Below are 25,256 nucleotides of genomic sequence, written 5' to 3'. Positions count from 1 at the left end.
CCCCTTGGGACTGTCACCTGACATGCTAAAACTACCTCTGAGCCCATTTTCCCTGTGAGCTTGGGACTCCAGAACCCTGTCTTGTTGAGCCAGACATACAAGCCTGCTGCAACACAGACCCAGGGTCTGAACCACGTCCCCAAAGCTGCAGGCTTTAACTGAAAACCACTCAGCAGGTACTCCTGTCTCCAGCATCCAGACACCCAGCTCCCAATGGGATCCAAACCCCAAATAAATCCATTTTACTCTGTATAAAGCTTATAGAGGGTAAACTCATAAATTGTCCACCCTCTATAACACTGATAGAGAGATATGCACAGCTGTTTGCTCCCCCAGGTATTATTCACTTACTTTGGGTTCAATAATAAACAAAAGCGATTTTATTAAGAATAAAAAGTAGGATTTAAGTGGTTCCAAGTAATAACAGACAGAACAAAGTAAATTACCAACCAGAATAAAACAAAAACACCCAAGTCTAAGCCTACTATATTAAGAAACTGAATACAGGTAAATCTCACCCTCAGAGATGTTCCAATAAGCTTCTTTCACAGACTAGACTCCTCCTTAGTCTGGGCCCAGTCCTTTCCCCGGTATAGTTCTTGTTAGTTCCAGCTCAGGTGGTAACTAGGGGATTTCTCATAACTGCTGCCCCCTTTGTTCTGTTCCACCCCCTTTTATAGCTTTGGCACAAGGCGGGAATCCTTTGTCTCTCACTGGGTTCCCACCCTTCCTTCTAAATGTAAAAGGACCAGGTTTAAGATGGATTCCAGTACCAGGTGACATGATCACATCACTGTAAGACATCATTCTCCATTCTTTCAGGGTTGACCTGCACATACTCGAGTAAACAGAGCCATTTACAACCAATTGTCCTGGTTAATGGGAGCCATCGAGATTTCAAGCCATTATTAATGGCCCACACTTTGCATAGTTACAATAGGACTTTAGAGTAATACTTCATATTTCTAGCTTCAGACACAAGAATGATACATATAATCTACTGAGTGTGTTTGCATGTAAGCTTTGTAATACCTTACAAGAGACCTTTTGCATGAAGCATATTCCAGTTACATTATATTCACACTCATTAGCATATTTCCATAAAACATATGGAGTGCAACGTCACACACACCTCTTGGAAGGGGATACTAACATGCCAGCTGTGACCCAGCTGATGCTGCTCAGACCTGTTGCCACAACTGCAGATTCCCCCCAAACCAGCGCTTCTGCAGCAGGGCCACAAGTGCAGACCACAAGATTGGATCATCATGTGGACTTGGCATGAACAGCAGTGGCTCCAGAACTTTCACATGAAAAAGCAGGTTTTCCTGGGGGGGTTGTGAACAGCATGCCTAACCCTCTCCAGTGCCACAGCACACACAAGGGTCCACGTGGGGGTCCAGAAGCAGGTCACCATATCCATCTGGAAGCAGGCTACCCCAGACTGCTACAGGTCTGTTGCTAACCTGTTTGGAGTTGACAAGTCAACTGTGGGGGTTGCTGCAGTGAAGGTTCGTGAGGTGATCAGCACTGGGATGTGCCCAAAGGTGGTGGGCATTAACAGTGTGCCTGAAATAACTGCTGAGTTTGAGAGAATGTGCTTTCCAAACTGCGCTGGGGCTATCAATGGGACTCATGTGCCTGTAGTTTTCCCTCTGTAAGGAAAACGAGTATGTAAACTACAAAAGACACTACTCCATCATCATGCAGGCCCTGGTCGACCACAGAGGTAGATCACCAGCCACAATGGATGAAAAATTGCCTACACTGAAATGCTCTTCCCACCAATGTAACTCCCCTGCTATGCTGACATAATAAAACCACCTCAAGAAGAGGCATAGGGCTTATGGTGGTATAGTTAGGGTGACATTCAGGCGCTTCTTCTGCTACTGGTTCTGCTGCGGACTGCTCCGCAAGTCTGTCCCCAAACAGGAACTGGATGTGAATTTTTGGGATGGAACGGCTGAGAAACACAGGCCGGGGGTTTGCAGGAGAGTGCTGGCAGACTCTCCAGACCCAAATCTGGCAACCCAAATTGAGCCGCATCTACAGTGCAAAATCCTTGGACTTGGACCCGCATCACAGTGGAGCTAGGGCTTGGACCCAGACCTCTGGCTGAGTCTGTAGGCTCAAATCCTGAGATCTTTCCGGCCTGACTGATGTGTGTGTAGATGATAGGTGCGAGACCTGAGTCAGAGTCCAGATTTACCATTAGAATCAGATTCTTAAGATGCAGATAGGCACCTAGTGGGACTTGCAAAAGGGAGTTAGGTGACTAGGTGCTACCTGCATCTTTAGGTACCCAATATGCCTTTAAAAATGTGGCCCTTAGTTTCTCTGTGCCTCAGTTCCGCATCTGTAAAATGGAGGTAATAGCACTGCCCTATCTCACAAGGGGGTTGGGAGAATAAATATATTAAAAAGACTGAGGTACTCAGATACTATGGAAATGGGGGCTATATAGCTACAATGGGAAGACATTTCTCTTAAATTGACTGGGATGCTCTGCATTATTTTAATGGGCCTAATTCACATATGACCCTGCCTAAACTCAAGCTTCAAAGAAAACTAAACTTAGGTCCTGGTCCTATTCCCACTGAAGTCTCAAGAAAGTTTGGCTTTGTTGTCCTGGAAGCAGAATAAATAAATGGTATTCTTCATTACCAGTGTCTTGCAAACAATCATCTGATAAATGGTTGGTAATGAGGAAGCCGAAGAAAAAGAAGAAAGAGTGAAGGGAAGGAAATGGGTGAAACTGGTAAACAAAATGAATTAGTGAATAAATACTTAAGTCTTCTGAAAAGCTAGGAGCATATAGCTTGAGACTATTCTCAGGATGTTCTAACTTGTGCAACTGATGCTAGCCCAGGAAGCACTAAGCTAATGATCTTAGCAACACAGCCATACAAATTTTACATGGATGAATAATGTCATCAATCGATTAGGTACTAACACACTTTCAATCAACATAAAACAAGCAATTCCTTTTGTACTGAATGGTTTTGTATTGTTTAAAAAAAAAAACCACACCGTGTATTTCTTTTGTCCAATACATGGACATTTTCATAATCTACATCTCTTTGGATTTCCCTGTATATATTCTACTGTACCTCAGAGATCTGCTGCAGAAGAGTACCTTGTTTCAAACCCATCCTATTATGTTGGGGGAGGGAAAATTAATATTTAATGGACTTTTCAGGTAAATAAAAAAATCCTGTTTAAAATACTAAATAGAATATTCACATACTACTTTAGAAAGAAGAACGGAATGAACAATTGGTGCATGCACTGAGGTAATCAGTAATCTGTTTATAAAACAGATCACTATTTTATTTCCTGGGGGGACTTGTTAAGTGCCTTTCATCTGAAATTCTCAGAGCACTTACAAAAGCATTCAAATCTGACAAATAAGCATTCAAATTAATGATAAACAAACATGAAATTAAAAACATTACCAAAAGACTTGTCAGGATTTAGGGAAGACACTATTTGACCTATTTGTTCATGTTTGACAGATATGTTACTATATAGCATTCATATAATACAGGCATGATATTCTATTAGCAGAAGTAGGTGCACTATGAGGGGTTTCTACACCTTCCTTTGGGCATCCAGTATTAGCTAGCGTTGGAAACATAGAACAGTTTCTTTGTCAGATAAGATCGCCTCCATGAACAACAGAACTCTATACCTGGTTTCCAGTTAAGGTAATAAGGTCTCTTATTGTTACTTTTGAACTCCTGCCTGTATTTGATCACCTTCACTAAAGGCTAGAATACCCACCACCTACCTCTTATACAGAGTTTATAATCCATAGTTTTACAAAGGAAATAGATACTATTATCCCAATTTTACTGATGGGAAAACTGAGGTGAAGTGACTTGCCCAAAGTTACCTAGTGGGCCTGTAGCAAAGCAGAGAATCCTCTCGTGAGCCCCAAACCATGAGCCCTGGTCCACCACCCCACTGCTCATTGGTAGAAGGCACAGTTACCTTACAATCAGAAAAAATGACTGAGGGTACGTCCAGACTACCCGATCGATCTATCGTGTCTCATCTATGTCAATCCCCGAACACGCTCCCATCGACTCCGGAACTCCACCAGGGCAAGCGGCGGAAGCGGAGTCGACAGGGGGCCGCAGCCGTTGATCCCGCGCCGTGAGGACAGGAGGTAAGTCGAAATAAGATACGTCGACTTCAGCTACACTATTCCCGTAGCTGAAGTTGCGTATCTTACAATCGACAACCCCCCACCCCCCAGTGTAGACCAGGCCTAAGACTCATGACTCTTGGATTCTATTCCCAGCTCTGCCCTGATTTAACTGTGTGATCTTGAGTATATTACCCACTCTGTGCGTCAATTTCTCCATTTGCATTAAGGGTATTGTAGTGGGGTGATCACCCCGCTCCGGCCCTGGAAGGGTACAAGGAGCCCTGAGGAGGGCTGCAGTGGTAAAAGCAGTCCTGGAGAGGGCTGCAGCTCTGAAAGCTGGGCTGATTGGGAAAGCTGGGCTGTAGCTGCCTTAATAAGGGACCAATTGGCCCTTATAAGACAGCAGTGGGCCAGGAGCAAGAGTCTCCCGCTAGCTGAGGAGGGAGATGGACCTAGCTGCCTGAGTGCTAAAGGGTACAGGAGTGGAGCAGGGCTGGGGAAAGGCCAGAGGAGCTGGGGAGCTCCGGGCCAGCAACTCCCCAGGCTGCAGGACCTTATACAAGGCCCCTGGAGGTACTGGGTTGCAGAGAAAAGCAGCAGATCAAAACCTCCCTTGCCTATGATGACTGGCTTATACAGACTGCAGTCGGCCCCTGTGAAAGGGGGCTAGATGGTGACTGGCAGTAGCGCATAGGCTGAGGCAAGGTGGGGAAAGAGGGTTGGGGGTTCCCCTGGGTGGGGAGACCCTGAGACTGTGGGGGTATTTCCAGGGGCATTGGGTCCTGGGAGGGACACGGGGCCCAGCAGCAACGGGACACTGGTCTGCAGAGGGTGCTCTGTGCTGGAAAGAGCTAATTCCCTGAGATGACCAGCAGGAGGCGCCGCAGGGATGAGTCCCGCACCGTCACAGGTATAATAATAATAATACCAACTTCACAGGAATGTTGAGACACAGCAAAACTCCTGTTTTTTTTTCCATACAAGTCTAATTTGTTAATAAAATTTTTAAGAAAACAACCATTGTTCAAAACTTAATGGCTGACCAAAACAAAACTGGAGCTCCACTGCTATGACTGAGAGGAGACTGCTGGCCAGATGTTCTATGTGAGAACCTTGCAGCGTGGAATTTACCCCATTCAGTCTGAAACAGCCTGACTCGGATGACCTCATGTTTTCCCCCTGCATATTTTAAAACTGGGGTTTGGAGCGGCAGGGAATTGTAATTGTAAGGGTGGAGAAGAGTTCAAGAAGGAGTAGGGTTTGTGATAAGTTCTTAAATTTCTGTATTTAGGATGTATTTTTATATTGTGTCAAGAGCACCTACAGCATACAGATAGGCCTTTATTTTAACATTTATAGAAATTAAAATACCTAAATAACGTGAAAGTTATGCTGTGGAGGCTGCATTTTCCTGCTAAATTGACAAAAAGTAAATTAGAAGAGAAGAATGCTCATTCTGTATGGAAATCAATGTAAAAAGAAGTGTAATCTGAACAATACCCATTGATGTATCAATATATTTTGAAGTATTTTCAGGTCAGAGTGATTTTGTTTTAACTTATTTTTCTTTATTTCATGGACTGATGGTGTCCAGGAATTTCAGATGAAAATGGATAACCTGCTCAACCTCCCTTGAAAAATGGTGCTTCTTGCATCTGTTGCCATTCCCCTTCTCCAGATGAGTATATTCAAGTAAAACCACTTCTTCTGCCCATCTTTCCTCACATTTCAGAGTTACAGCTTCTAAATACCCCGAAAAGAAATCAGAAGAACTGGGACAGAACCCCACTGCGATGCCAGCAGTGTGGCCTCAGCACTAGATTCCACCTACCACTGGGGAAGATGTCTGTAATGAGAACACTCATCTCAAGAAGAGGAAGAGGGACAGAAAGCAAAGGAGTACCATTTCTCAAAGAGGAGGCCCACGTTTTCTAGTTCTGGAGACCATTTGTATTCACTAAAGAAATATGAGACATGCAGGTGGGCCTGTGCCACAAAGTTTGAATCCTGACCTTCTCAAAGTACAGTGCAGTTCAGATCTGGAGCCATAATTTTAACAGGATACAGGTCTAAATTAAGCTCATCACACTGAGAATATATATAGATATAGCTACATGCACACAAACAGCAATTTATGTTTAGTTTAATTTCTAATGCTTTTTCCCATTGGTTTGAACACCATATGAGTTTCTCACTGTCTTGATTTCTCTTGCTTCCTGCTTGTTAGCATGAAACTGCCAGATGATAGCCAGATGTAGAAAGAACTTGAGTTTTTAGCCTTTCTTAAATACTTGTTTTGTTTCTATGTTCATTTTCAGTATGTTTACCTGCCTATAAAAGTTTGAAAGGAAAATCACTATATAAATTACTTGGAGATTTTCAAATGACAAGGTACTATGTAAGTGCAAAGATTATTATTATTTTTGGGTCCAATATTGAAGTCCTTAAGGAGCCCAAACACTGCAATTAACTTTACATGGGCAGAGCCCTACTCCCCTGCAGAATTTCATTAATGTCAATGGTGCTCCGTGCAGAGACAGGGATCTGACCACATGGAGTCATTTGCAGAATAAGGAGCAGATTTTCAAAGGTATTTACATGCTTAAAGATGCAGATACATGCCAAATGGGATTTTCAAAATGTCTAAGTGGGTTAGGCACTAAATGCCCATTGAAACTAAACACCTAATCTGCTTACACACTTTTGAAAATCTCACTTGGGGATATGTGCATCTTTAGGTGCCTAAGTACCTTTGTCAATCTGGCCCATAGTTCTCACCACTCAGGCATAAATCTCTGAAGTCATTAAGCTAAATTGCGCTCTCAGCCATTTCAGGGCCTGAAATGGATTTCCCCTCTTGTGACATGTGAGGATATTAAGTGCTGCCCTTGGATCAATCACCCAAGATCATGCAGATGCACCTAAAGCAAAGAGTGTAAAGGAAGAGACCTCAGCAGATTATTGGCTGTGACAGCATCAGAACTATCAGCTGGAGCAGATTGTGTTGAGCCAGTTCTCTTAATACTATGAAACCAAACTGTTCCTGTGCATTATTTGCTGACAGAAGATGCTTCCGCATTGAGAAGGAGTGTATAATCTGTACAGTTCAGATTAAGATTTGTGCAAATTAAAATATAAGATCACAGGAAACCCTTTGGGATTTTCTGTCCATATTTCAAGTCTATGCTGAGCACTGCAATAGATGTACATTGCACAGCACTTTATCACCAATACAAGTTTTAATTAAAAAAAAAAATCACCAACCAGCAGATGCAGGGAAGGACAGGTAGGAAAATTGTTTTACTTTTTAATTAAGATCATGGATGGCATTGCAATTGCTAACTGTATGTTGCAGATCAAAGGTATTTTATAATGGATGTAGCTCATCCCAATTTGCAAATAAACTCTTGGGATTCTTGTAAAGCCAAGCACTATTTTGAAGATTTTTTATATTAAGCAATATAAAATACTACAATCATATTATTTTTTCCTAAAATGTCAGTTACAGCTACAGGGCCTGCTTCTGCTAGAATCAATGTGAGTTGTCCGACTGACTTCAATGGGAGCAGAAATGGGGCCAAAATCTAGGAAGGTAGCCATAGCAGCAATAGAAGTTTCCCATATTTTTATTATTTCCTAATAATTTAAGCCTAGTGATAATGGTACCAGTTTGTACCAAATGGTTCCAGAATGGTACCCAACTGTACCATAGAATTTCTATCTATAGAAATTCCATTCTTGAATAATAAAAGTACAGCAATAGGAATATACTACTGACCACGTGGCCAGGATGGTGACAGTGATTGTGAAAGGCTTAGGGAGGCTACAGAATCAGGAAACCTAAAAATAATGGGGAATGTCAATTATCCCCATATTGACTGGGTACAAGTTACCTCAGGATGGGATGTAGAGATAATTTTTTTGGATGTTATTAATGACAGTTTCTTGGAGAAGCTAGTCCTGGAACCCATAAGGGGAAAGGCAATTCTTGATTTAGTCCTAAGTGGAGCACAGGATCTAGTCCAATAGGTGAACAGATCTGAACCACTCAGTAATAGTGCCCATAATGTACTTAAATTTAACATCCTTGTTGGGGTGGGGGGCGGGGGAAATACCAAAGAAATCCACCACAGTAGCATTTAACTTCAAATAGGGGAACTACACAAAAATGAGGAAGCTAGTTAAATGGAAATTAAAAGGTACAGTAACAAGAGTTCCTGCAAGTTTCCAAAAGTATTTAAAAATACCATAATAGAGGCTCAGACTAATGTATTCCCACCTAGAACAACAACAAGAAAAACAAACAGTAAGAAGACCAAAAAATGCCACCATGGCTAGACAGTAAAAATCAGTTAAAATCAAAAAGGCATCCTTTACAAACTGTAAGTCAAATCCTACTGAGGAAAACAGAAAGGGAGCATAAACTCTGGCAGGTCAAATGTTAAAGTGTAATTAGGCAGGCCAAACATTTTTTTAAAGAGCAACTAGCAAGACACTAAAACTAACAGCAATTTTTTTAAGTACATCTAAAGCAGTACAGGTGCCAAAATCAGTGGGGCCATTGGATGATCAAGATGCTACAGGAGCACTCAAGGAACACAAGGTTGTTGCCGAGAAGCTAAGCTTTGTATCAGTTTTCACTGCAGAGGATGGGAGGGAGATTCCCACATCTGTGCCATTCTTTTTAGGTGACAAATCTGAGGAACTGTCCCAGATGAGGTGTCAATAGAAGAGGGTTTGGAACAAATTGGTAAACAGAAATAAGATACTAGGCCCAAATGGTATTCACCCAAGAGTTCTGACGGAACTCAAATATGAAGTTACAGAACTACCTACTGTGGTATGTAACCTATCACTTAAATCACCCTCTCTACCAAATGACTGGAGGATAGGCAAGGTGATGCCAATTTTTAAAAAAACACTCCAGAGGCTATCCTGGCGTGGCAGTTACAGGCTGGTAAACCTAACTTCAGTACCAGGCTAATTGGTTGAAACTATAGTAAAGAACAGAATTATCAGACACATAGATAAACATAAATTTGGGAAAGAGTGAACACAGCTTTTGGAAAGGGAAATCATACCTCACCAATCTATTAGAATTATCTGAACATGTCAACAAGCATGTGAACAAGGGGAGTTCAGTTGATATAGTGTACCTGAACTTTCAGATAGCATTTGACAAGGTCCCACACCAAAGGCTCTTAAGCAAAGTAAGCAGTCCTGGCATAAGTGGGGAGGTCATCTCACAGATCAGTAACTGGTTAAAAGATAAGAAACAAAGGATAGGAATAATGGTCAGTTTTCACAATGGAGAGAAGTAAATAGCAGGGTGCCCCGAGGATCTGTAGTGGGACCAGTACTGTTCAAAATATTCATAAATGATCTGGGAAAAAGGACAAACAATGAAGTAGCAAAGTTTGCAGATGATAATTATCTTGAGTAATTTTGTAAGTCCAAAGCAGTCTGCGAAAAGTTACAAAAAGATCTCACAAAACTGGGTGACTGGGCAACAAAATGGAAGATGAAGTTCAATGTTGAAAAATGCAAAGTAATGAACATTGGAAAACATAATTCCAACTGTTCACACAAGATGATGGGGTCTAAATTAGCTATTACCACTCAGGAAAGAGATTTTGGAGTCATTGTGGATAGTTCTCCGAGAACATCTGCTCAATGTGCAGTCTAAAAAGGTAACAGAATGTTAGGAATCATTAGGAAAGGGATAGATTAAATAGACAATATCATAATGCCAATATATAAATCTATGGTATGCCACACCTTGAATACTGTGTGCAGTTTTGGTTGCCCCACCTCAAAAAAGGTACAGAGAAGGGCAACAAAAATGATTAATGGTATGGAACAGCTTCTGAATTAGGAGAGATTAAAAGGGGACTGTCCTGCTTGGAAAAGAGAAACCTATGGGAGGAATATATGATAGAAATCTATAAAATCAAGAATGGTATGGAGAAAGAGAATAAGGAAGTGTTATTCCTTCACATAACACAAGAACCAGGAGTAACCCAATGAAATTAATAGGCGGCAGATTTAAAACAACCATAAGGAAATACTTCGTCACACCACACACAGCCTATGGAACTCATAGCCAGGGGATGTGTGAAGGCCACAACTATAACTGGGTTAAAAAAAGAATTAGATATGTTTATGAAAAATAGGTCCATCAATAGCTATTAGCCAAGAGGGTCAGGGATGCAACCCCATGCTCTGGGTATTCCTAAACCTCTGCCGACTGCTGGGACTGGATGACCGGGGATGGGTCATTCGATACTTGCCCTTTTCTGTTCATCCCCTCTGAAGCATCTGGCACCGATCACTGTCAGAACACAGGATGCTGGGTTAGACGGACCACTGGTCTGACCCAGTATGGACATGCTTATATTTTTATGTAATGGGACTAAGCCTCATTTGTGTCAGGGATGGTATGGATGGTTGTCCTTTCTGCTTATCTGAAACTTGGGTAGTTGAGGTCAAAAAGGTTCCCAGGATAACCTAGAGCAGCCTAAACTTTAACTTTTGTCCACCAAGCTTAGCAAATTGCAAAACACGTAACATGTGAATCAAAAACCAAAATATGACATCCCCCCCCCCAGCTACAGCACTATGAGCTGAGATCGTCAAAGCTTCTTAGAAGATTCAAACGCTCAATTTCCATTTATTTGAATGGAGTTGGAAGTGAGTCTGAATCCCTTAGGCAACTTTGACAATCCCAGCCAAGAGCACTAGAAATGAAATTCTCCCCTTTCAGGAGAGCCAGCACAAGGTCTTTGCTCCACAGAAGTCTCATGTGAGCCCTGTGGAATCTTTAGATGAAGAAAGAATGTAAAAGAAAATTACAGAGATGCCTGGCCAACAATTGTAAGGATGTTGTTTGCACTTAAATTGTTCACTCCTTAGGAAACCGTAATGCTTTTTAACATGCACCAAAATTACCATGGATGTTCTAAACCTTTTTTTTTTTAAAGTATAATTAATTTAGACAACAGGAGCAAACTGTTTATTATTTAGGACACAAATTTGATCCCCTCAGTGAGCACTGAGGCTGACATGGATTTGAAGATTCCATAGTAATTTCACAGCTATAAAAAATGGTACTGCTTTCATTTCACAAGTCCTTTCTCTGACTGTGTTCACTATTCTGAATTCCAGTCATGTTCTTAATTTATTTGGAAACCAGTTCTTTGTGAAAAGACTACACCAAGAATCATGGCTTTAGCTCAATTCAGGAAAGCACCTAAGCATGTGCTAAAGTGATTTCCTATATAAGGACAGATTAAAGTGCATGTATAGGTGGTTTCCTGGATCTGGGCCTTTGTTTGTTCTCGTCACCAATCACATTTAATATATTTTCCATATAGTTTTCTTAAACTCTTGGCAAACATCTTGTTCTTTCAGTCAGACAAAAGCAGAAGGCACCACTAACTTTCTGATGTAATTAATTGTTTGTTTAGTTTCATCTGGTTCCATTCTTGAACTTGAAATTGCAGAGAGTGAGCCAAACCCATCCCAGATTTAATTCTGAAGTCAGTCAAGTTATACCTGGAATGAATTTGGACCTCTGTATTACAGAGATGCTCTGGTGTTGTATTGAGGTAACCAGTTTTAGAGATACAAAGTCAATATTCTGCTGTTTCCAAGTAGCTTCCAAGAAAATGCAGATTAAAGAGAGCAAAGAAATACAAGGCTGGTTCAATGGAACATGTATACCTTGTGGCCTATATTGTTCAAGTGTGAGATTTTACACCTTCTCTGAAACAATTAATGAACTACTGGTGGAAAAACAGTGTCAGACTTACTGGAGTGGCTCACGACCAAGTGTGCGAACCTCATGGCTGACTGTCAAAAAGCAGGGCAGACACCCCAAACTGATGGTATGTTCTATAATACTGGTCTACAATTTTTGAGAAGTCATCTGCTTCAGAGATAAAATGTGCTATTTATTATGTATTTTGATGTGCTGAATTCAAATATGACAATTAAAACAACTGATTGGCTACTGTTTCTAAGTTATTTAAGTTTTTACATTTTATGTCTATGTATATTGTGTAGATAGTAGAGTTTTAATCATAAATTGTAAACCTAGGTCTTTTCATCTGTTTATGGTTGCTTTACATGATAATATTTCACCTGTCCTGTTTATGTAACACTTTAAAAATCAGCAAAAGGGTTATATAACTAAAATTTATTATGAAACAAAAGGCAAAAAACTATTATGTACGTAGTTTAGTCCTATTCAGTGTCTACTCGGCGCTTCTTGGCTTGTCTCTTGTATTCATTAAATGGAGCATCTCTTGTCACTGTCCAGCAATAGTCTGCAAGCATTGATGGGCTCCATTTGCCCTGATAGCGTTTCTCCATTGTTGCAATGTCCTGGTGAAATCGCTCGCCGTGCTCGTCGCTCACTGCTCCGCAGTTCGGTGGAAAAAAAATCTAGATGAGAGTGCAAAAAAATGTATCTTTAGTGACATGTTGCAACCAAGGCTTTTGTATGCCTTGAGGAGGTTTTCCACCAGCAACCTGTAGTTGTCTGCCTTCTTGTTTCCGAGAAAATGTATTGCCACTAACTGGAAGGCTTTCCATGCCGTCTTTTCCTTGCCACGCAGTGCATGGTCAAATGCATCATCTCGAAGAAGTTCACGAATCTGAGGACCAACAAAGACACCTTCCTTTATCTTAGCTTCACTTAACCTTGGAAATTTTCCACGGAGGTACTTGAAAGCTGCTTGTGTTTTGTCAATAGCCTTGATAAAGTTCTTCATCAGACCCAGCTTGATGTGTAAGGGTGGTAACAAAATCTTCCTTGATTCAACAAGTGGTGGATGCTGAACACTTTTCCTCCCAGGCTCCAATGACTGTCGGAGTGGCCAATCTTTCTTGATGTAGTGAGAATCTCTTGCACGACTATCCCATTCGCAGAGAAAACAGCAATACTTTGTGTATCCAGTCTGCAGACCAAGCAAGAGAGCAACAACCTTCAAATCGCCACAAAGCTGCCACTGATGTTGGTCATAGTTTATGCACCTCAAAAGTTGTTTCATGTTGTCATAGGTTTCCTTCATATGGACTGCATGACCAACTGGAATTGATGGCAAAACATTGCCATTATGCAGTAAAACAGCTTTAAGACTCGTCGTCGATGAATCAATGAACAGTCTCCACTCATCTGGATTGTGAACGATGTTGAGGGCTGCCATCACACCATCGATGTTGTTGCAGGCTACAAAATCACCTTCCATGAAGAAGAATGGGACAAGATCCTTTTGACGGTCACGGAACATGGAAACCCTAACATCACCTGCCAGGAGATTCCACTGCTGTAGTCTGGAGCCCAACAGCTCTGCCTTACTCTTGGGTAGTTCCAAATCCCTGACAAGGTCATTCAGTTCACCTTGTGTTATGAGGTGTGGTTCAGAGGAGGAGGATGGGAGAAAATGTGGGTCCTGTGACATTGATGGTTCAGGACCAGAAGTTTCATCCTCTTCCTCTTCGTCTGACTCAAGTGAGAATGATTCTGGTGCATCAGGAACCGGCAGTCCTTCTCCGTGGGGTACTGGGCGTATAGCTGATGGAATGTTTGGATAATGCACAGTCCACTTTTTCTTCTTTGACACACCTTTCCCAACTGGAGGCACCATTCAGAAGTAACAATTGCTGGTATGATCTGGTATGATCTCTCCAAATCATTGGCACTGCAAAAGGCATAGATTTCCTGTTCCTGTTCAACCACTGGTGAAGATTTGTTGCACAAGTGTTGCAGCATATGTGTGGGGCCCACCTCTTGTCCTGACCTCCAATTTTGCAGCCAAAATAAAGGTGATAGGCTTTCTTAACCATAGTGGTTATACTGCGCTTTTGTGATGCAAAAGTCACTTCACCACAAACATAGCAGAAGTTATCTGCACTGTTCACACAAGTACGAGGCATCTCTGCTCACTTTGGCTAAACAGAAATGTGTCCCTTTGCAAAATCAAACACTGACAAATAAGAGAGCACGACACTGTATGATTTCTAGAGCTGATATAGGGCAATTTGTTCAGCAGAGTGATGTAAGCTTCGTTATGATTGCATCATCCATGACTTCTAGGAATAACATGATGCAATTCATATCATGTATGACGCAATACCAGCTTCAGATTGCATCATTCATTGTTTTGCCTAAAAAGCAAGTACTGTCCAAACCCAGTCATAGATTTATTCATAGATCCAGTCAAAGATATATTTTAGTCATTTCTGGTTTAAATTGAGATCCCTTCCCTTTATAACTCACTTATCCTCCGCTATTCCCAAGTCAAGGGTCGTATATACTGACCCAATAGCATAACTTGAAAACTAGAGCCAATCAACAATTTTAAGCATCATTTTCGTTCTCAGTGACCCAGAATTAGTAAAGTTTGACTACCTTTATTTCAGAAGCATTTTGCCTGTAGAGCAGTGATTTCACTAACCCTGTAACAAATGTGAACTCCTAGACTGCTGTAGCAATTTTACCATGGAGTCACAGACAGTCCCCTTGGGCTCTCCAGTCTATCCTGCCACCCAGGCAAGCTAGACTTAGTGATAAATGGTAACCAACACCAAAAATCACAAAATATTCAGGTTGCTTCTGGTTCTAAGAGACCAGTCGCTTACCCTGATCTCACACCAAAGATATCACCTGTAGCCAATGCTGTAATAAACTAACTAAAGGTTTATTAACTAGGAAAAAGAAATGACAGCTATTTACAGGTGAAACCAAGCAAGCATATATACACAAATGAGTCTGTGATAATTGGTGACAGAGATATAGTAATTTGTCAGCATTAAATGTCTTTTTAGGGCTTAATCCAGGTTGACCCTGGAGCCCTCCGCTTTTTGTTTCTTAACTCCAGCCCTTGTGAGAGTGCAAGAAAGCTATTTTTATTTCTCTCTTACAGCATTCAGACAGATAGGATGAAGCCTTCTGCACTTATTTCTCCATGGGTAGATGGGGAAATAAACAAAGCTTTTGTCCTACAATGGACCACTTAATTTTTGATACACCTTCTGGATGGGTGGTGGGGGGAGTCTCTCTTCCCATCTGAGTTCACAAGTTCAAAGCAGCCATTTTTACAATTCTAAAACAAACATATTTTACCTTGTAGCATGGAATACAGACATTACAAATGAGATTAATGCATGCATCAATTTACAAGCATTTTATAGAGTCCAAACACATCCTTAAAAGTCTAACACCCATTGTTCAACTATATTAACATATAATTGAACAGGTCTAGTTTCCAGTTGTGAATTTGTCAGTGCTCAGCGGATGCCTACAGACTTGACAAGAGCTGGCACCTGATTTACTGGCGTCACACATGGTACCAGATTAGAAAGACCACTGGTCTGTTCTGGAGATGTGCCTAGACCAGATCCTCAGATCCGAACACTCCCAAATTCTGAAAGAGTTCACATTCAGATCTGAACTTTGACGCTCAAGCTCAGCTTCATTTTCTTTTACATAGAGATTCCTGTGTTCTTAGGGTATCATAAAGTAAAAGAGATTATAAACAGACCCTTGTTCTCCTGTTGAATTTGAGCAAATACACAGTCCACACATACCCTAAGACTTTAGACCTTCCTATTGTGCAATACTTTCCGTTTTGATTTCTAAAAGACAAATATAGTGTGTATAGTCTGATAGCCAAAAGACCGATACGAAACATTTATTTCTTGTATGGGCTATGTGAATGTTGTATTTTGTGGTTTTCGATTAAAATGACTGGAAAAGAGAAATGTATAGAGGAGACCTTATTATAACAATCATTTTAAGTGGAAAAGGGGTAGAAGCTAGTGAACTGGTAACAGCTTTAAAACCAAGACCAAGTCAATTCAAATTACCAGCTATAGCCTAACAGCTAACAAGGGGTCGGCAACCTTTCAGAAGTGGTGTGCCGAGTCTTCATTTATTCACTCTAATTTAAAGGTTTTGCGTGCCGGTAATAAATTTTAACATTTTTAGAAGATCTCTTTCTATAAGTCTATAATATCACCAAGATAAAGGAGACTGTGCTACGAGACCTCCTTTTTGCTGACGATTGTGCCCTGAATGCTGGATCAGAGCAGGAAATGCAAGCCAGCATGGACAAATTCGCAGCAGCATGCGATAACTTTGGCCTTCTTATCAACATAAAGAAAACCGAAGTGATGCACCAGCCAGCTCCGAAAGCCCAACACCAAGAGCCCACCATCACAGTGAAGGGGCAAAAGCTGCAAGCAGTGGACCAATTTACATACCTTGGCAGCACCCTCTCCCGCGCAGTGACAATTGACATCGAGGTCAACTGCAGAATCGCCAAGGCAAGCTCTGCATTTGGCGGACTGCTGACCAACGTGTGGGACCGCCGTGGAATAAGCCTTGCTACAAAGCTTAAAGTCTACCGAGCAGTAGTGCTAACTACCCTGATGTATGCCAGTGAGACCTGGACTGTATACAGGAGGCACGCTAGGCAACTGAACCACTTCCACATGACTTGCCTCCGCAGACTTCTGAGGATTCGGTGGCAGGATAAGGTGCCTGATACAGAAGTCCTTTCCAGAGCAGGCCTGCCGTCAGTTTACACTCTGCTTATGAAAGCCCAGACATGCTGGGCAGGCCATGTTGTAAGGATGCCAGACCACCGCATCCCCAAACAGCTCTTCTATGGTGAGCTGTCTCAAGGAAAGCGATCGCACGGGGGACAAAAGAAGCGATACAAAGATACGCTGAAAGCCTCTCTTAAGTCCCTGGATATCGACATCACCTCCTGGGAAACCCTGGCACAAGACCGATCGACATGGCGTACGCTGATCCACCAAGGCTGCCAGACATCTGAAGCCAGAAGGATAACCCTAGCACAAGAGAAGCGAGCACTCCGTAAAGCCAGAGCTGCAAATGCTGTAACAGTGGTGCCCACACATGTCTGCCCGACATGTGGCAGAACATTCCATGCCCGTATTGGCCTTACCAGCCATTTGCAGACGCACCGTGGACAGCTCACAACCTGATAGATGTTAAGGTCTTCTTCGAAAACGATGGACGAACATCATCAATATATAATTAAACTATTGTTGTATGTAAAGTAAATAAGGTTTTTAAAATGTTTAAGAAACTTCATTTAAAATTAAATTAAAATGCAGAGCCCCCTGGACCGGTGGCCAGGACCCGGGCACTGTGAGTACCACTGAAAATCAGCTCGCCTTTGGCACGCTTGCCATCGGTTGTCCACCCCTGAGCTAACAGGACAAAAGCACATATCTAAGTATTAAGATAGCAGAAATCAGAACTTCTTCTAGAAACACACAAAATCAGCACACATGCAAAAGCACTACATAGGGTCATGCAAGAAATAATTAGAGGCCATACTGTGGGAGGATAATGGAACATAAAAACAGCCATACTGGGTCAGGCCAACAGTTCATCTAGCCCAGTATCCTGTCTTCCGATAGCGGCCAATGCCAGATGCTTCAGAGGGAATGAACAGAACAGGGCAATTATCAAGTGATCCATCCCCTGTCATCCAATCTCAGCTTCTGGCAGTCAGAGGAAGCTAAGGGAAAGAGCTTGATGTATTATGTAGCTTTTACATGTTCCTCTACTTGCACCACAAGAAAATCTCAATTTTATTTCTAATCAAAATTAAAGTAAAAACAATCAGTCCTGCAACAGCCTTTACTGCTGTGGGATTCCAAAAATGTTCATATGCTTACAAATGAGTACATCGCCAGACCAGCAGAATAATTTGCATGTTTCAAGCTGACATATATGTAAAATAGCCAACTGCAGATCAGCATTAATGAGACAAGTCAATCTGAATAAACATCCCAATTTCAGTCTGAACAATTATTACAGCTAGAACTCTTTAAAAAAATCCACCACACTTTTGTTTGACAGTGGAAATTGGAATAACTTTGTTCTTATTTATACAGTGTGAAATAGACTCCAAAGAATCTTTTGGATCTTGTCAAAGCTATTGTTATGGTAAGCAGGTATAAATTATTTTAATTTATGAGAGGAATATTAGATTGTTATTAAAACATAATGAAAGGCCATTTTTTGCATTTAAAAAAATTGTGGAAAATAAAATCAAAGTAAAAGCCAGAACAATTATTGCACAGAATCTTCACTTAAATTCTGTCCTCTCATTCCTTATCCATTTGTAATATATTCCATTGTCTTTAACCACAAAATTAGAATGGAATGAACAGCTTGCAGAGTTACTTTAACTAAGCCACTCCAAACACTGAAATTATAATTTGTTTTATTTGAGAGATGATTAAAATGTATAATGAACTAGATACAAATAATTTTTTAAAAATTATTTTTGTTTTCAAAAGGAACTGACCTTTTCCCAGAGGGGAAGTAGATTTGAAAAGACTATTCCTTTCTGAGTTGCTTTAAATCCAGCAAGCATATGAATTTGATTGACTACCAGTTAAAAGAGGGAGTAGAGAAGTCTCTTTGCTGAATTGAAGCATTCCCCCTCCCCGCCGCCTCCTTTATCTTTTCTTCTTATTTGATTCTCCCCTAGAATTTTATGATTTTTAAATATTAAACAAAGATTCTGATGTGCAGCTGCTGGCTATTGGAATGCACTTGGGTTTTGCATTTAAATTGTTCAATGTGGTTACTACGCTCCAGCATGTTATTCCTGACTGACATGCCAGCTAAAACCACTGCTTTCTGATCTTAAAGCAGTTATTTTTGACTACCAAGGCCGTCACATTAAAAAGATCATTTGTACAGAAGTAAACATTTTAACCAGATGCATCCCCGGAGTACTTCTATTTGCTTCGATGGAGTTAAGCCAGGGATATATATATGGCCTTTTGATTTCAGTTTGAGCAAACATGCTTAGAAGGGAGCTCTAAAATGAAACAAGGAAGCTGCAAATGAGTATTTTTTAAAACCATGCTGATTCTCACTCCAGAGAAATCTTGAAGCAAATGCCCCTCCCCTGATAGGTCACAAGACTGAGCTGAACATCCATAAATAAATATAAGTCAGGCGAGACTGTTATTGAATAGAAAAGCTATTTAACATTCTTTATCCACTTCCTATTCTCTTTTCCTGTAGCTCACCATCAGTGAAAGCATGATTTTTTTTTAAAGGAGTTGGCTCAAGAAGAAGAGTATGTATATATATATATATATATATATATATATATATATATATATATATATATATATTTTACTTCAAAAATTTTGGCCCCTTTTGAATTTCCCCACCATTTAAACTCCTCCTCCTCAAGGAGCAGAACCTGGCTCAGAATATGGAGGACATATTTTCTGTTTGCTTACATGATATTTAGATAGTTTGTTCAACAACCAGTTTCCTCTCATGCCAATTTCCTCATTCAGGAGAAAGCACTAAGATTGCCATGCAAATAAAAAATAATAAGCAAATCTCAGAAGAAATTTTCAAACTGCATCTTTCAGAGGGTTGAGCTACGCATCAGGCACTGTGCTTATAAGCCATGATTAACATATAATGATGGTCTAGAAAATACTTAGTCCTGCCTCAGTGCAGAGGATGGACTAGATGACTTATCGAGGTCCTTTCCAATCCTACATTTCTATGATATCCTCCAGGAAGTATAAACACTGAGGTATCTGTTAGAATTAATAGCAGCTACAGTAGACAAATGACAAGTGTCAATTAATTCCACTGGGGCTTTGAGTGCAGGGAAGATGAGGTACACAAACATAAAAGAAAACCTCTCTTACAACAAGAGATTGGAAGTATAATGTATTGCTAGAAGGAAAAGTTCAGACTCTCAAATCCAGGCCCACAACATTCAGGTGCTAGGTATAACAGCGGAGAAAAAAGCATTGCCTTCATAGACAATTTTCTGGCAGATCTGCTAAAGTTGACTATAAAAGATGATCCCTTTTATTTACTGAAGTATTATCCTATAACAATGTGTAACGAGGCAGGCGGTAGAGGTTGCTGGAGGGACATTATAATGACCTTGATATTTTCAAAGTCTCTGTTAACGTCTCTATTTGTGTTTCTAAATTTCTTTTCTATTTCAAAGGTTAGCCAGCTCATTCACACTTCTTTGTTAATTTAGTTTCAGGGACTTCATGCAGAGCTTTGATGTCTTGGTATTTTTCTCTGTCACACACCGGGGTGTGGGTGATGTGACCCAGTGATGTGAACAGGAGTCTTGCCTAGTGGCCTAAGCAGAATCAGAGGGCAGAACCAGAGGAGTGGTCAGGGGACAAGCTCCTGACACAAACATCCTAAAGTACTTTTGTTCTGTCAGATTAGTATTTTGCTCAGTCAATAGGGTTTAGGGTTGCCAACCATCCTGGATTGGCTGGGAGTCTACCGGAATCAGCCTCGATCTCCCGGTGGCTATTGAAAGCAATCCAGGAGATTTTAATGGACCACTAAAAGTCCAGTCAGTGGTGCAGCGGGGCTGAGCCAAGCTCCCTACTTGCCCTGGCTCTGCGCAGCTCCCAGAAGTGGCCAGGCATGTCCAGCTCCTAGGCACAGGGGAGGCCAGGGGTCTCCATGTGCTGCCCCCGCCCCGAGCGCTGACTCCGCAGCTCCCATTGGCTGGGAACATGGCTAATAGGAGTTGCTGTGGCAGTGCCTGCAGGCACGGGCAGCGTGCGGAACCACCTGGCCCCTCTGCCTAGGAGCCGGACATGCTGGCTGCTTCTGGAAGCTGCCCAAGGTAAGCGACGCCCAGCTGGAGCCTGCACCCTTGCCCTCTCCAACACCGCAACCCCCTGCCCCAGGTCAGAACTCCCTCCTGCACCCAAACTCCCCCCCCCCAGAGCCCACATCCCAACCCCCTGCCCCAGCCCTGAGCCCCCTCCTGCACCCCAATCCCCTCATCTCCAACCCCACCCCAGAGCTCCCTCCTGCATCCCAAACCCCTCATCTCTGGCCCTACTCCAGAGCCTGCCCCCGCTCTAGCCAGAGCCCTCACTCCCTCCTGCACCCCAACCCTCTGCCCCAGCCCAGTGAAAGTGACTGAGGGTGGGGGAAAGGCAAGCAACGGATGGAGGGGGGATGGAGTGAGCGGGGTGGGGCCTCGGAGAAGGGGCGGGGCAGGAGCGTGGCCTCAGGAAGGGGAGGGCAGGAGGTGTGGCAAGGGTGTTCAGGTTTGTGTGATTAGAAAGTTGTCAACCTTAATAGAGTTTGAATCTTGTATTCTCTTAGCCATCTCTCCCTTAACTCTTACTTTGTGTATCAAGTTTGTGGTGAAGCTGAGGTAAATTAGTTTTACCTGAAAATATACATATATGTTCAACAGATATTATGGGTAAAATCATGGCCCTATAGAAGTCAATGGTGAAATTCCCATCAACTCCAACAGAGCTAGGATTTCACCCTATTTGTGTGTCAACCCAGACATCTCTGGGTCTGGCCATATCAGAGTGAATTGGCTCATCTAGTACTTCAAGATCTCCAGAGTAAATCAATTGATCAAGTACTAATGACTCTTAGACTGCCATCTATGGCCTAGATTCAGGAAAGCATTAAAGGATATGCTTAAATTCATCCTTATTCAGGAAATTCATGACCTAGCCCTATGCAAGTAAAAGGTGCAAAAACCGTGCTCTAAGTTTGTAAAGAATTTTGGGATTCATCAGGGTGACAAGTGGGAAATGTTATTAGTTATTATTTCATGCTGAAAAAAATGCCAGGCTTTGTAGTTGAGGTGCAAAAATGTCAAGGTTACTCATAAGCTCAGGCTTATGCATTACTGTTGTGTTGCAAGTTAACATAGTGCCAAAAACAAATCAAAGGGAAAAACCCCACAAGGGACACTAGCAAGATAAACATTTTAAAGATGTGCTTACCTGTCACAAATAAAATGCTATACGTTATTAAAAACAGAATTTTTTAAAATCTAATGACCTTATTTTCCAGGGTGTGAAGCACCTGCAGCTCCCATTGACTTCCTCTTTGAAAGTCAGGTGATAAATTTACATTTTCACCATTTACACTGACAGTTTACATTTGGCATTTCATTCATTTTAGACAATAACAGTTTAGACTGCTCAGTTGTTTTTTTCAGTTTCTTGTGGGCTAGTAGAATGATCATGCGTCTGGCTTCATAACATACAGGAAATGAAAAACAAAATAACTTTTCACTAATTATAAACAAATACATCTATTCATATTTAGGTCTTGTACCTTTGTTTTTAAACAAAACCAAACCTGAATTTGTGGCCGATGGCAAAGCACTGAAGAGTGTACTTAAACTCTAGTCACGTTTGAAGTTAAGCATATGCTTAGGTTCTTTTCTGGATCGGGGTCCAAAGTGTCTACACTATTCCCAGGTATCACTTTAAATAGTGTAATATGAAACAATATAATAAAGTGCAGAGTAACATCTGCTAAATCTAGGAAATGTCATGCATTTTAATTTTTATAAATATACCTGCTAGCTGCACAATGCCATGCCTTGCAACATCGTAGTATGGATGATTAATGCTTAGTTCAGTGTCTTCACATGCTGCTGGTGTGAAGGAGGTCTTTCGCTTTTCCATTATTGCATGTTCTGCCTCATCTTTCTGTAATTCTAAAGCAGTAAGCAAGAATTTATAAAATCAACTACTAAAAAACCTTCTTTTATCTCACATACAATATTGCGAAATTGAGATCCACCCTCCATCTCGCAATGATGCCAGCTTTCTTCACTCACTCATTTATTACTTTTTCAAAGAAGCACCTTCATACTTTCTCCAATGCTGGACTCCATACATGGGAGGAGCTCCCCATAAACATCTGCAGCAAAGCTCTCTCATTGCCCTCCTTTAAGTTCTTCTTGGCTACGCTGCCCACAAAAACTTGACAATAGTTAGGCAGTTCTTATGCTGTGATCACTGCTTGTCATAACAACCAATGTTGCTTCACTGTTTCCTTACGCTTCCCCTGTTTGTCTGTCATATCTTGTTTTATACTTGGATCGTAAGCTCTTTGAGACAGAAAAATCACTGTCTGAAACCTTAAATGCATTGGAGGACAGTGGGTTAGAGAGCCTAAGAAAAGCACTAAGGGCCTGATGCAAAATGCAGTGAAATCAATAGGAGTCTTTTCATTTACTTGAGTGGACACTGGATTGGACTCTCAAGGTCCAAACTCCCTTCCATTGAAATTTTCAGTGAAAGGTAGATATGGCCCTTTACTGTACATGGACATGGCATTTCACCAAAAACAAGTGTGATACTTAAAAAGAGATGATCCCAAGCATGCACAGGCCTTGGTGTGGGAAAACAAATACCTAGATCAAACACATTGTGAGCTGAATGCAAAGTCACAGCCATTAATATTTCAATACTGTTCAAAAGAATGATTCTGAGAAATATACTAGAGTAAAATTATAACTGAAATACTAACATGCAAGTGACCTGATGGCTTAAATTAAGAAAGGCTGATATTTCAAGAGCCACATTATTGTTCTCCCAAAGCATATCACTCAGTATGTCAGCTGTTTCTTTATCATACAAGTTATATTAAGATGAAGTTAGTAATATTGTCAAGAAGAGGAGGTTACTTGCCTATAATTGGAGATTCTTTGAGATGTGTGGTCCCTATCTGTATCCCACTGAGGGTTACACATGTACACAATGCGTCCGGAGTTGGAGAATTTGAAAGTAGTGTCCGTTGGTTTGTGCATGCGCCCTGGTTTGCCTTGTGCTTCTGTCCGAGGCAATAAAGGGCAGGGTGGACAGATCATGTCTTCAGTTCCTTCTCTATTCCAAATTGACCAATCTGCAGCAGAGGGGAAGGTGGGCAGGAAGTGGAATACAGATAGGGACCACACCTCTTGAAGAACCTCCAGTTACAGGTAAGTTCTTCTTTTCTTCTTCGGGTGATGGTCAAGTGACTATTCCACTGAGAGTGATTGACAACCAGTACCTAAGTTGAAAAAGGGTGCGAGGATAAGGATGGAATGGTTGTGCGGAGAACTGTCGTGTCAAAGGAGGCGTCCGCTGCCGAGTCCTGCATTTAGGTGTAGTGTACTGCAAAAGGTGTTCACCGAATTCCACATGACTGCTCTATATACGTCTACAAGTGGAATGTCCTGAAGGGAGGCTGTAGTTGAAGCCTGAGCTCTCGAGGAGTGAGCCTGCACCCCTGTAGGAGGCAGGCCTGATAGTTGGTAGAAGAGTTTAAAGCCACCAGAAATCCATTTGGAATTCTTTGGGTGGAGATGGCTTGCCCTTTGAGTCGCTCTACTACTGCCACAAGTAGTCAAGGGGACTTCCTGATTGGTTTTTCTCTCTGTAGGCAGAAAGCAAGAGCTCACCATACATCAAGGGAATGGAGTTGACATTCCTCTGCAGAAGCATGTGGTTTCGGAAAGAAAACAGGTAAGTAGATGGTTTGATTGATGTGAAACTGAGAGACCACCACCTTTGGTACAAATTTGAGGTGTAGACATAGGAAGACTTAATCCTTGTGTAACACCATGAAAGGCAGGTCTGTCATCAGAGCCTTGAGCTCGCCAACCCATCTCACAGAAGTAATTGCAACCAGGAAGGCAACATTCATAGAAAGGAAGGACATGGAGCATGAAGCTAACAGCTCAAAGGAAGGCACTGTTAGCATAGAAACTAGATTCAGGTCTCACTGCAGTATGATCATTTGGACAGGTGGAAAAGTTCTGATGAGGCCTTTCCAAGACCTAGTGGTAAGCAGATGCATAACGACAGAGTAACCTTCCACTGGAGGGTTGAACACGTTAACTGCCACCAGGTGGACTCTCAAAGAACTGAGGGTGAGACCTAATGACTTTAAGGAGAGACTGTAGTCTAGGATGAGGGGGATCCCCGCTGATTCTGTTAAGACTCATTTGTGTTGAGCCGAAGATGAGAAGTGTTTCCACTTGGCTTGGTAACATTGCCTAGTGGAGTCTTTCCTGCTGCTGGAAAGAATGTTTTGTACTGCTGAAAATCACGTCCATGAGTGGTGGGTGGAGACCCCTTTTGGGGAGGTTAGCTCCGGTTCCACCCTTTCTGCCCGTGCCACACCCCTGCAGCCCCAAGACCCCTACCTCCCGCATGGCTGGAGCCCTGAGTGTCACGCCAAAGAGGGGCTCGGATACACTCAGTGAAGCCACACCAG

The 25,256-nt window shown here is 41.8% G+C and overlaps 1 protein-coding gene across 4 annotated transcripts in view; it reads right to left on the bottom strand.

Annotated features, from left to right (window-relative positions):
- The window catches only part of ARHGAP8 (Rho GTPase activating protein 8), a 111,046-nt gene that overhangs the window by 51,141 nt on the left and 34,649 nt on the right, over positions 1 to 25,256 (bottom strand). For 3 of the 4 annotated variants that reach the window (XM_044994914.1, XM_044994905.1, XM_044994923.1), the window contains one exon: positions 22,567 to 22,707. The exons of the other annotated variant lie outside the window; for it this stretch is intronic. In XM_044994914.1, the coding sequence (XP_044850849.1) occupies positions 22,567 to 22,707 (141 nt within the window). The remainder of the gene's footprint in view (positions 1 to 22,566; positions 22,708 to 25,256) is intronic. 4 annotated transcript variants of the gene reach the window in all.

Source organism: Mauremys mutica, chromosome 1 (assembly GCF_020497125.1).
Source record: "Mauremys mutica isolate MM-2020 ecotype Southern chromosome 1, ASM2049712v1, whole genome shotgun sequence".
In the NCBI taxonomy this organism is placed as follows: Eukaryota; Metazoa; Chordata; order Testudines; family Geoemydidae; genus Mauremys; species Mauremys mutica.
This window is presented reverse-complemented; position numbering and strand designations above follow the sequence as displayed.